The following is a 12878-nucleotide window of genomic DNA, read 5'->3' as shown; positions in this document are numbered from 1 at the left end:
CCATACATGTTCTGGAAGAGTGCACAGAGGAGTGATTTTGAACTTTACTGTAGTAAAGGATTATGTCTGTGCACTAATTCATTATATGCAGAGGGAAAAGAGATAAATGGGTACAAAGCAGAAGAGATTAATCTATAGAAGGGTCTGCCTGTGTTAAGCCCTCGTTTCCCAAATGGATGCCTAATCTTTTTCATTCTCAACTAAGTAAAGCTATTTTTTTCTAATAATACTCACGTTAAAACTACACTGATTTAAGACAATATCCACCAACAGAGTAAGTCCACACTTATATTAAGAAGTTGGAATTTCTTATTGTTTTTCTAAATTAGGTGTACACCTTTACTTTGTCAAACTTTTCCTTGGTTCTCTCCTCTCTTATAGTCCTCTGTTCAGACTCATCTCCTAAAGAATGTACCTACTACTAGTCTAAGACTTCTTTTATTACTACTAACATGGGATTTCTACCATCAGGTTAGCTGCAAATATCTTAAAGGCATATATCATTCTAGTCTTATATTTTTGTACATAGGACTGACCAATACATGGAAATCTATCAATCATTAAAAATAGCATAGATCAGTAAGTGGTAAGTTTTGGCAGGAGCATAATTTACTTTGCTAATTATGATGGGAGAAAAATAATGAACCAAATGTTTTGAAGTAGTTTACAATGAAGCATCTCTTTGGAGAGGCATGAAATTAAAATGTATATACCTGTCCTTAGGTTATATACAATTGGGAAGTCTCAGTCTTACAAGTTTGAACATTAAAATGCAAATAAATAAACACTTTTTTTTTTGCCAGTCCTGGGGCTTGAACTCAGGAAGTGAACACTTTCCTTAGGCTTTCTCAAGGCTAAAGCTCTATCACTTGAGCCACAGTACCACTTCTGGCTTTTTCTATGTTGTGGTACTGAGGAATCAAACCGAGGTCTTTTTACAGGCTAGGCAAGCACTCTATGACTAGGCCAAATTCCTGGTTCCAAATACACTTTTTTTTTATAACATAGATGCTCCTTGATATATAACTGAGTTAAATGCACACTCCTAAAAAAACAAAAATGGATAATACACTAAATGTGCATGTAACACACCAAAACACCAGATATTAGCTGTTCTGCACATAGAGAACCAACATTTATGATACAGTTTTGAGACCCTTACCTAATTTGAATATACTACATTGTGTGTCAACATTTTGGTTTTTACACTTGTGATTGTGTGGAGAACATTTCCCCAGCAATACAAGAGTATACTATTAGCCAGGCATGGTGGTTCACCCCTGTAATCCTTGCTAATCAAGAGACTGAGATCTGAGGATCATGTTCAAAGCTACCTTGGGCACTAAAGTCCATGAGATTCTTATCTCCAATTAAGCTCTAGAAAATTGGAAGTGGTGCTGTAGCTCAAGGGGTAGGGTGGTAGCCTTGAGCTGAAGAGGTCAGAGACAGTGCCCAGGGGACCAGAGTTCACGTTCTATGACCAACCAAAAAAACAAAAGAATACAATATGACATACTACTAACCTAAAAAAGATCAACATATGAAAAACAATCAGTTGATATTATACTAATTGTGAATTGCTATCATATTTGATTAAAGCTAAAAAACTATTAGTTGAAAAAGCTTAGTGAATCAGAGACCACCCCTGTTTACTATCAAACTCTTATGAACTAGTGCAAGAAATATTTTCAGGAGTATAAACTGGTTTGTTCAATGCTAATACTTACTGGCTATATGCAAAGATTCTTTCATTATGCTAGATCAAATATTGGTTTATATCACTGTCAAACTTTTGAGGGAACAATGAGTTGTTGCAATGAAGTAGGTGTATTTATACTTGTTTTGGTGTAAAATAAATAGACAGCACATGTTGGGCTTATTCCATTAATTATAAATATTTTTGAGTTTTGTATTTAAATATTGTTCTGACCAACATGTTTTAACCTTTTCCAAATTGAATTCAAGACAGTTCTATTTGGGGGAGGGGAAATGATCAAGAATTCGATTGCCAGTACGATTTGTGGATTCCTTGGCTTATAAAATACATACAGCTCTTTGTTTAAACAGAGTTGTATGACACAGATTTCATTCGAATTCTTCTGCCATGGGCCTAAGCCAAATATGGGCATGCTGGTCTCCCAAAGTGATGTGGAGAATCTGGCTCTAAGTCAAATAATTCTACTACATAAGAAACACATCCCTAGAGAACTCTGGTACAAATGAAGGTTTTCTTATATCTATGTCATTTGAATCTTTCCTTTCCCCACAATTTTTATTTAATCTTACAGGAATAGAACTGGGGTAATGACACTCTTTTAGAATAATACAATGCAGTTCTGATCTCTGGTTGCTTCTGCTCATTTATCCACTCAAGAATTTTATACCAATTCATTTTGTAACATTATTCACAGTTTTCTAATGAAGAAATGGTAACATGAAGAGAGTCTCCTCCAATGTTCAATCAAATTGCAAAAATACAGCCATTCTCATCATCTAGGAGGCATTTATTTCAAGATCCCCTTGCAGGTAAACTAACTTGCTGAATGATGAAGTCTTTCATATTGCATATAAAGTACATTTATCCTCTCGTATGTTTAAATCATGTCTTGATTACTTAGATTGCCTGATACTATTTAAAAATTAGGTAGATGCTATAGTATATTACTTAGGAAAAATGACAAGAAAACATTCACACACACATATATACATATATTTGCATATACATATATACATTCATTATCAACACAAGTACAGCAGGCCTAATCACTTAGTCTATATGAGTAATAGGAAAACTACTGTTATTTTTCTCTTTTTGTGGGTCTTAAAGTTTGTACTCTGGGCCTGGGCGTTGTCCATGAGCTCTTTAGCTCAAGGCTGCCAGCTTACCTCTGGGCCTGGGCATTGTCCCTGAGCTCTTCAGTCCAAGGCTACCACCTTACCATTGAGCCAAGCCCCACTTCCTGTTTTCTAGTGCTTTATTGGAGATAAGAGTCTTGAGGTCCTTTGGTGCCTGGGCTGGCTTTGAACCTTGATCCTCAGATCTCAGCCTCCTGAGTAGCTAGGATTGCAGGTATGAGCCAATGTGCATGGTTGGTTATCTTTCTTATCAACCTATTACACTGTGGTAATGCAAGTGTGCATCTTATATAATTTATTTATAGTTAGTTTTGATCAAGCTTTACTGATCCCAATATATAGGCACAGAAATGGTTTTGGTTTTGTTTAATTGAAAGGCTATCATTTTATTCAAAGACTGGCTTTGCCAAGGAAATAGTTTTTGAATTAACCATAAATAAATTTGATACACTGGCTGTCATTCTAGCACTGTGGTCTATTCTATTTAAAACATTTTTATTTTAAAATAAGTGCCCATAATCACAATCTGATAATGTGAAGGTGGTTTGAATATTTATGACAGCCAATGGTTCTTAGGCCTAGTTAAGAAAGGACTGAATTTTTCAATCATTCCCAAATTAAACTTATTCATAGACTGAATGGAGAACATAGTTATCAGACCAGTTTTACTTTTACACCTGTCATAAGCACTTACTTTAATAGACATTTACTTTTATCTCTACCAATTATTTGTTATGTCATGCTATATTATTTAAAAAATCATTTTCAGGATTAGCCAAAAAAGCCACTGAAGTGAAAAAAAAAAACAGTTCTCACCACATTTGTAACCTCCATTCGTTCTGGCTCCTCCTCCCCTCTTTATGATACCATTGAAACATGAAGAGTAGAGGCCTTTGTTAGTTCCACTGCACTCATAAACAAAATCACCACAACCCTTTGGCTCATTATCTAAAGAGCCAATTTCAACATATTAGGTTTACCGTGACTATATAATGTATTAGATTTCTACCTTTCAGTAAACAATGTTAGTTTACAAGACATTAATTTCCCTGCTGGCAAAGTTTTTTGAATGGCAGTCAATTTTAAAGACAAAAGGTTTGTTTGCCTTTTATTTTTTTTTTGTAAATCCTTCATTAAACACAATTATAAGAATGCTTGAGGATAATAACCAAACTATTGCTTACCATGAAGAGTTTGTACCATAAACTAGGTATGATCAGTTGTCCGTCCACATGGACTAGCATTATGACCTGACTTGTAGCTTTCCTGGGTGTTAACAAGAGTCCTCTATCCTCCCCCATGCACAGGAATAATTATCAATGACCACAGAATGAATCACTGGCAGTCATTTCTAAGACTTCTAATGTGATAATTAATTTTCTATCATTTTAGGAAAAAACTGTGATAAGAAAAGTCTTCAGACTTGCCTGATGAAGTTTTAACTGCAACCTAAGTATAAAGATTTGTTCACAGTTTGAAATTCAATCCTGTTTACCCAGGAACCTAAGGACAATTCTAATGGCTAAAGGCCTTTGAGCTAAACATTAAGAATATTGTTTTTTCTGAGTGTGGGTGGATTACATCTGTAATCCTACCTACTCAGGAGGTTGAGATCTGAGGGTGATAGTTCCAAGTCAGACCAGGCAGTAAAGTCCTTGAGCCTCTTATCTACAATTAACCACCAGAAAATTGGAAATAACACTGTTGCTCAAGTGGCAGCATGATAGCCTTGGGCTGAAGAGTTATGGCCCAGAGTTGAAACACCACAACCGACCAAAAAAAAAAAAAAGTAAAAACAGAGTATTGTTTCTTTAATTATCAATAATAAATGACTCTGTAGCCTTTTTATTTATGTTTGTGTGAATGACACTTATACCAGCCATTTTGTCCATGCCTAGGCTTTTATTTTATTCATGCCTCTATAACTTATTAATATTCAACAAAGATATCAGAAATGTACAAAGAAGAAAGGATGGATCGACTCTTCAATCAATGGTGTTGGAAGAATTGGTAATCAAACATTTAATCATTCATTGAATACAAAAACCAACTCAAAAAGAAACCTGAATGGAAGATCTAAAGCTATGTGACTACTACTAGAAACTACAGGGATATTTACTGTGATAGGGGTATGGGCATTGTTGTTTTTACTCTCATACTGCAAAATAAGAAAACAAAATAAATGTTTTTATGTCAAACTCAGAGTTTGCAGAGCAACTAAATGAAGAGGAAACCTGTAAAATAAAAGAAAAAAATTTCAGACCACGTGACAATACTTAATATCCAGAATATATAGCAAAATGTACCAAAGAAAAACAAGTAAATGAAGGTGTTGGGTGTGGGGAGGTATATTCCTGTTCCCACTACATGGGAAGTGGAGATAGAAAGATTGTTTTCTATGGCTGGGCCATATCGAAGCTTAAGATCCCATCTGAAAAAATCAAGCACACAGAATTTGTGTCTCTAGTATACAAAAGTTCCTCAGTTCAATTCCCAATTATTATTATTTTTTTAAATAAGGGAAGGCAGCAATGATCTGAAAAGAATGTTTCTCAGAAGAAGATCTATCATTGGTAAACTAGTAAAACCAAATTTTTTCAGTATCACCAGTAATCAGAGAAGTACAATTAAAAATTATATTTTATTGATATCACCTTCCCATAAAGCAACTGGCTCTTATCAGACATAATGCCAGTAAAGGTGTGAATAAAAGATGAGATCTTAATACACTTTTGGTGGATATATAAAGTAATTATTATGGAGAATTATCTGAGGCTTCTTCAATGGATAAACTACAACCACTGGAGATCAGAGACCAATACAATGTTATAGGATGATGCAGGAAAGAACGACTCTGTCCAGACAGACTTGGAAAAGGTTTGAAAACATAATGATTGAGGCTTGAGGCTTCCTGTGCCTAGTATTCTGAAGATCTTCCTGTATTGTGTTCAGTGCTCCAAGTATCTTTTTCTGTTTTCTTGGTTTATGCAGAGGAGAGTACAAAGAAACCGAGTACAAAACCAATGTGGGACCTGTGAACTCTTCCTGCAGATGGTGACTTGGCCCTGTTGCTGATGCCCACACTGGATCCACACAGAGGCAGGGACAAGCAAGTAATATTTGGGGTGGGACGATGGGCGGGATGAAGTTGGAATTATTTGGGTTGAATAATAGTACAAAGAACCTTTGAGAACTTTTCCCCTGAGTCATTGAGAACCTGAATGAAGAATTTATATTTGGGTGAATTCTTCAATATACCCAGAAATAAAATTTGAAAGTGAGTGACACATGACAGTTAGATTCTGTTTCTCACTTCTTTAGTTTGTTGACTCCCAAAGCCCAGGTGTTATATTCTGATAATGCTGAAATCTGAATGAATGTTTTGCCTTCTACATATCAGGAAAAACTCCCTGAGTTCTATGGCTGAGAGTAGGCCTGTTTGGTTTAGTCTGTGTTTGTGATTTGAGATCTCAGAGATTCACATTGATAGCAGACAAATCATAAGAAATTAGATACATTTTGACATACAGTTGAAATCAAAATTCAGGAGGCTTGCATGTTCTAATACCTTAAGTTATTTAATACTATCCTGCCTTACTTTTATGATAATCAGAAGGAAAATTAGTAATCTTGATCATGACAAGCTCTTAGCTTAACAGAACAATGTTCAAGTGTTAATTTCAAAACTTATTTTTACAATGTCACTGAGTAAATTCATGTATCCCAACATTTTAATAGCATTTTAAAAATGCAGCTAAAAATAGTCTCTTCTTTGTATGATTGCCTTAAGTACCAAATCAAAAAAGCACTGAGAATAAAATTAGCGACATTAAATTAATTTGACTTTTGTTTCTGTTGTGATTATTAGCCCCAAATATAACAAGTTCATAATGACATATTCAGTTTCAAGGCATCAATTAATGTTAATTCAATGACTTTTATATAAATAACTTGGTATGCTATTATTTCCAATAGTTCTATATTAGTTTTATTTTTATCTAGCAACTTAAAAAGGATAATTTTATATAAATGAGAAAAAATTTCCCATTTGATCAGTTCTCATGTGATCACTTTTACATATATAAAACTATCTCCTATTATCAATTTATATGATATGAATATAGATAATCATCTTATTTTATATAATTTCATTTGATCAGCTTTCATAAGATCAGTTCAGTAATATATTGTCTATTGGTAAATACAGACAATATTTGAATGGAAAATAATCAGGAAAAATAATCCCTAGTCATGGTTATTACATGATTGCTATATGTCCTTTCTGTATGAAAGATGCTGTGTAAAATTTTCCCAGACTGCCTGTTTATCTATTTTTTCATGATGTATTCATGGGATATAGGAACTTAGAAGGGTGAGAAACAAAGAAACCAGGCATGGAACAGAAATCGTGTTCTAAACTTACCTTATCCCCCTCTGCTACCTGGCAGATCTCCTCTTCAGTTGCAGGATTGAAGACAGGAAATGTCTTGCCACTCACAGCATCATGCCACTCATTGTTGATGAAGATCTGTTGATACAAAAGAGAAAGGAGATAAGCACTCATTTAAATGGGTCCACAAAAGTTTGGAAAATATTATGAACTTAAACTTGGATAATTACCACAACATGCCTTGATATTGCATATCCCTAGCTCTCTCAAAATACCTGGTTGTTTCTGACATTTTACATATGAAGATGCACACTTCCAACACACAAGCACACACACATGCACACAAAAACACATGTTACAACATACTCACTCCAGTTTGTGACTATTTTTATTTGGGCCTATAGGTGATTTGATGCAACGGCTGATTATTTATCTAATATCTTCCTTATGTTACTTCTTTAAAGCTTTGATTTATGACTAAAAAAAAATAAAACCTTGCTTAGGAAATTTGTGCTGATTCACTCTAAGAAACATTGTGTAATTTGAAACTTTCATCAGAATTTATCTTAGTCCAAGCTGAACTGAAGTACCTTTTTAAATTCTGGGGACAGAACAAGATGAATTTTCTTGTATATGAACTATATTCAATCACTTTGCCAGAGAAATAAGGATTGACTTGGAGTTATTCCTTCCACATCTGGGTATACTCTGTATTTCTCCACAGCACTCCCTGCATCTAAGTACATTGGACTCTATCCTCCTTTCATACCATTTTCTTCTACTGGCCAAGTCTATGCTATAGTCCCTGAACACTTTAACACACAAAGAAGAATAATGCTGTGCTGTAAATAGTTATTTTGAAGCAAACAGGCAAGCAAAGCTTTCATCCACCCCATTTTATAACCAATCCCAAATATCTTATTTGCAGAATTACAATCCTGATAGCTATCACTGTGGAATTTTTAATAACTAATTGATACTTGCTAATAACTAAGTGACTTGCATTTAATATAGCAACCAACTTAAGCCTTAGGGGAGTGATGTACTACTATATTCCTCCTCAGGGCTGAACCATGAACAAGGTATTCTTTTTTATGCAAGTGCTAGACCTTGAATTCAGGGCCTGAGCACTGTACTTAGATTCTCTCAAGGTTAGAGCTTTACTATTGAACCACAACACCACTTCCGGCATTTTTTCTATGTATATGATACCGAGGAATCAAACCAAAGTCTTCATGCATGCTAGGCAAGAGCTCAGCAAGGTTCTTAAATATCAGTGAAGAGAGGGGCTTTGTGAATAAAAAGTTAAGCTGCTAACATAGGGCGTAATTCAAACTTTCTTTAACAAAGTATGTATAAATGTGAAAATATTCAAAATTAAATGGGTTATTTCATAATTTTACAAGCCTCGGGGCCGGGAGTTTGGCCTAGTGGTTAAGGTGCTTGCCTAGCATGCATGAAGACCCGCGTTTGATTCCTCGGTACCACATACATAGAAAAAAGCCGTAAGTGGTGCTGAGGCTCAAGTGGTAGAGCTCTAGCCTTGAGAAAGTCCAAGGACAGCACTCAGGCCCTGAGCTCAAGCCAGCACTGGCAAAAAAAAAAAAAAAGAATCACAATTTTACAAGCCTCACAAAATCTTGAAATGTATAACTTCCTCTACTTATGACTATTTCCAAATTTAAATAACCAAGGACATTAAAATAAATAATAAAGGGATGGAGAGGTAAGCAATTCTAACAGTCTTACTTCAATAATATGAATATATGAATATGCTTCTTGTTTCTTTAAAGCTCCTTCAGTCTTGTTACTTCAGACAGGAATAGAGAAAAGACAGTACTGCACTTAACAAGATCACACAGTCATTGCACTGTACAGATATGCTAGACCACATATACTCTGTGTCATGAAGAGTTTTGACTATGGAAACGCAGAAGATTCTATACACAATGTTTAGCAGTATTTCAAGGAATGCCTGGAGTCATCAGTAATGCTAAGCCTATAGATGCTAAGACATCTATAGTCTATATTTCCTATAGATAGGGAAATATGTATCTCATAGATAGTGATATATACTTATATAGATAGATATAGATATACTGTATATATACATATATATGTATGACAAATTTCCATTTAGAAATTAGGGAAAGGAAGAAATTTACAATACAGAACAATTAAAGTACTACTTTCTAATAAGAGTTACATGGATGTCATCTCTCAAAAGATTTCACTTAATTTTCAATTGTTTATTAAAGGAATACCTTTCGAATCATTTTTCCCTGTTTCTTCTTCCTTCCTTTCTTTCTTTCTTCCTTCCTTCCTCCCTTCCTTCCTTCCTTCCTTCCTTCCTTCCTTCCTTCCTTCCTTCCTTCCTTCCCTCCCTCCCTCTTTCTTTCTTTCTTTCTTTCTTTCTTTCTTTCTTTCTTTCTTTCTTTCTTTCTTTCTTTCTTTCTTCCTTTCTTCTTTCTTTTTTTTCTTCTTTCTTTGTTGGTCCTAGAGCTTAACATCAGAGTCTCATTGCTTTTCTCTGTGCATTTCTGCTCAAGTTTAGCACTCTACATCTTTGAGTCACTGCTCCCCTTCTGGTTTTCTGGTGGTTAATTGGAGATACAGTCTCATAGACTCTCCTTCCTGGGCTGGCTTTGAACCATGATCCTCATATCTCAAACCTCCTGAGTAGTAAGAATTACCAGTGTGAGTGTGGTACCAGGCTCTGACCTTTCTTCTGTACCACAAAAACCGACAGCATCCTGGCCTTTGCACTTTGAGACCATTTTTAAAGCAAAACAAGGGCTCCTTGCACACTGATCAGTGCTCTGGTGTACTGGGTGGTGGGAATTGAGTAAGTGCATGTACTGTATATAACATGGACACCTAAGAAAGACATGAGTCACTTCTCAAATGGGACAGTGTAAAATGATGCGGGATTTCATCATACCTCTCCTATAGATATATAATTTAAACATTATGAAACTTTTACTTAATATTTCTTACATTGGCTAACTCCAGATAAATGAAACTGTAGAAATCAAACCTGGGACTAAGGGAGTCTACTGTATTTATTTTATGGATTTTCTTTGTTAGATTATTACTATTAAACATTTAATTATGATACAACTATGTGCTTGAATTCCTTGGATTATGGCTCTGTCTGGGTTGCTATTGAAGGTTAGAAAATGTCTCATGCATCTCAGAAACCACAATCTCATCGTAAAAATCCAAACTGCCTCCATATTTCACCACCTTGAACCAGATAACCACATGTAAGTCAGGGAGAGATTTCTTATTTCAATGTCTGCATTCTCACGACCTTTCTTCCTTACTGAATAATGTCATGGTATACATTTCCTGAGCCTTTTTTGAGGTCTAAAATCTAGCTTGGATTGCTCTTCAGTGAGTTTGACACACTCACTCTACTCTCTATTTTTTTTTAAATCAGTCATGAAGCATGGGTGCTCCTTGAGTTCTTTTTCTCATGGCTAGTACTTTACCATTTTGAGCCACATGTTCACTTGGAGATAAGTGTCACAAGCTTTCCTTTCCAGGCTGGCTTTGAACCATAGTCTTAAACTCCGGAGTAGCTAGGATTAAACATGTGAGACAACAGCACAGCCTTGTCACACTGTTTGAGAGTGTTTTTCACGTAGTCTTCCCATTGAGGCAAAGAGTGAGAGATTAAGTAAATGAAATCCAAGTGTCTGCCAAAGACTTCTAATATGGAGAACACTTATGGAATAGGAATATTGTATTTATTTTGATATTTCTGTTCACTAAATTTTCATGAGTAAGATTATTATTGTTTTAAGGAGTTAAGAAAAGAGCTATAATGGAGAAGTGTGAGATCTGAAATGGCAAGGATCAGAATCCAGTCTACTGAGCTTTCATATATAAAATGCTGAGCAATCCTTACTAAGCCAGGCATGCTCTCTGAGTTCAGATTGCTGAGCTTAACAATAGCATAGAATAATATTAATAATATAATAATAAGCAATAACAATAGCATTAGAATAACAATAGCATTAGAATAACATTAATAATATAATAAGAATTAACAATAGTATTAGGATAATACTATCTTTTCCAACTCCTTTCCATAAGTTAATTCTGAACCTCTAATGAAGTTAAAACATGAAATTAATTTTGAACAGTGATAAGTAAACACGTAAACTCCTCTAACACAAAGAGCTGAATCATGTCAGAACTCTAGGATCTCTCTTATAAAAGAACGTTTAAGAATAGATCACTGGCCTGGAGTGGGGCGTAGAGAGAGAGAGAGAGAGAGAGAGAGGAAGAAAAAGAAGAAAGAAAGAAAGAAAGAAAGAAAGAAAGAAAGAAAGAAAGAAGGCAAGAAAGGAAGAAAGAAAGAAAGGAAGAAAGAGCAATAAAATATTTTAATAAAATATTAAAAATATAAAATAAAATATAAATATAAAATATAATATAAAAATATTAAAGAAGAGTATTTCTCAAATGTCATCAGTCTTACAGCACAATCACCTCTGCCTTTATCACAAGTCATATCTTGTCTCAACGACTCATGGTTTCTTGAAAATAGACTCCATCAGCCAATGTGGTCCCAGAGTAAATCTCTAGTCTCATTCCACCTTCTCTATCCTTTATTCACTTGATTTCAGTAATATTACATTAGTGACAGTTCTTTGAACATACCAGTTCTCATCACAGGGACTTTAAATGTGCTATTATTTCTGTATTTTTGTTCTTCACGGGCTTCAGGGACACCTCATCAGGCTTATACCAAATTTCCCTTCTAACAGGATTTTTCTCTAACACCCACATTCAAAGTTAGCTCTTCTTGGAGTCTTTGAACTTTTGATTTCATTCCTTTTAACATATCATTTCTGACCATTCTCTTGCTTGCTTGTGTTCTGTTTCCACACATGGTCTAGGAAAATAACCCTCACACACCTTGCACAGGATTATATTTCTCTTTTCTTCCCTTCCTCATCTTCCTTTCTTCCTCTCCCACATTCCTTCCTTCCTCCCTTCCTCCCTTCCTTCCTTCCTCCCTTCCTTCCTTCCTTCCTTCCTTCCTTCCTTCCTTCCTTCCTTCCTTCCTTCCTTCCTTTCTTTCTTCCTCTCCATTCTCCTCTCCCTCTCTCTCTCTCTCTCTCTCTCTCTCTCTCTCTCTCTCTCTCTCTCTCTCTCTCTCTCTTTCTCTCTCTCTCTTTCTGTCTATCTGCACTACTAAAGGTTGAACCTTTAATTGCTGGAGCTGGTCAGGGGCATTGCCACTAGTTCTCTACCCCTATTTTATTCCACAATTCCAATCATCCTTCCCGCTTTTTTTCAAAATTGCTGGTAAACGTATTTTGTTTTGATTGCCACCAGGCCAACAAGTCCAATACAGTGGTATTAATCTAAATCTATGAGGGTTCAGCCTGCTTGCATACAAAGTTCAGTTATATATGTAATTTAGGCAAGTTATTTTGTCATTGTTTCCCTGAGAATGTCCTTATCTGCTGAAAGAGAACCATAACCTCCTCAGCAGTTAACATGAGAGGCCCACTTGAGATCACTGTAAAGTGCCAAACCATCCCTGGCCGAGTAAACCTGGTAAGTTTTAGCTTTCATTTCCTGTGTGTGTATATGTGTATAAAACATCATTCAC

At 35.3% G+C, this 12878-nt stretch overlaps 1 protein-coding gene across 1 annotated transcript in view; it reads right to left on the bottom strand.

Annotated features, from left to right (window-relative positions):
- The window catches only part of LOC150065056 (aldehyde dehydrogenase 1A1-like), a 46268-nt gene that overhangs the window by 29658 nt on the left and 3732 nt on the right, over positions 1-12878 (bottom strand). The window contains exon 2 of the mRNA XM_090329636.1: positions 7280-7384. Within this exon, the coding sequence (XP_090185762.1) occupies positions 7280-7384 (105 nt within the window). The remainder of the gene's footprint in view (positions 1-7279; positions 7385-12878) is intronic.

This window comes from Megascapheus bottae, chromosome 3 (genome assembly GCF_031878675.1).
Source record: "Megascapheus bottae isolate mThoBot1 chromosome 3, mThoBot2.hap1, whole genome shotgun sequence".
Taxonomy (NCBI): domain Eukaryota; kingdom Metazoa; phylum Chordata; class Mammalia; order Rodentia; family Geomyidae; genus Megascapheus; species Megascapheus bottae.
This window is presented reverse-complemented; position numbering and strand designations above follow the sequence as displayed.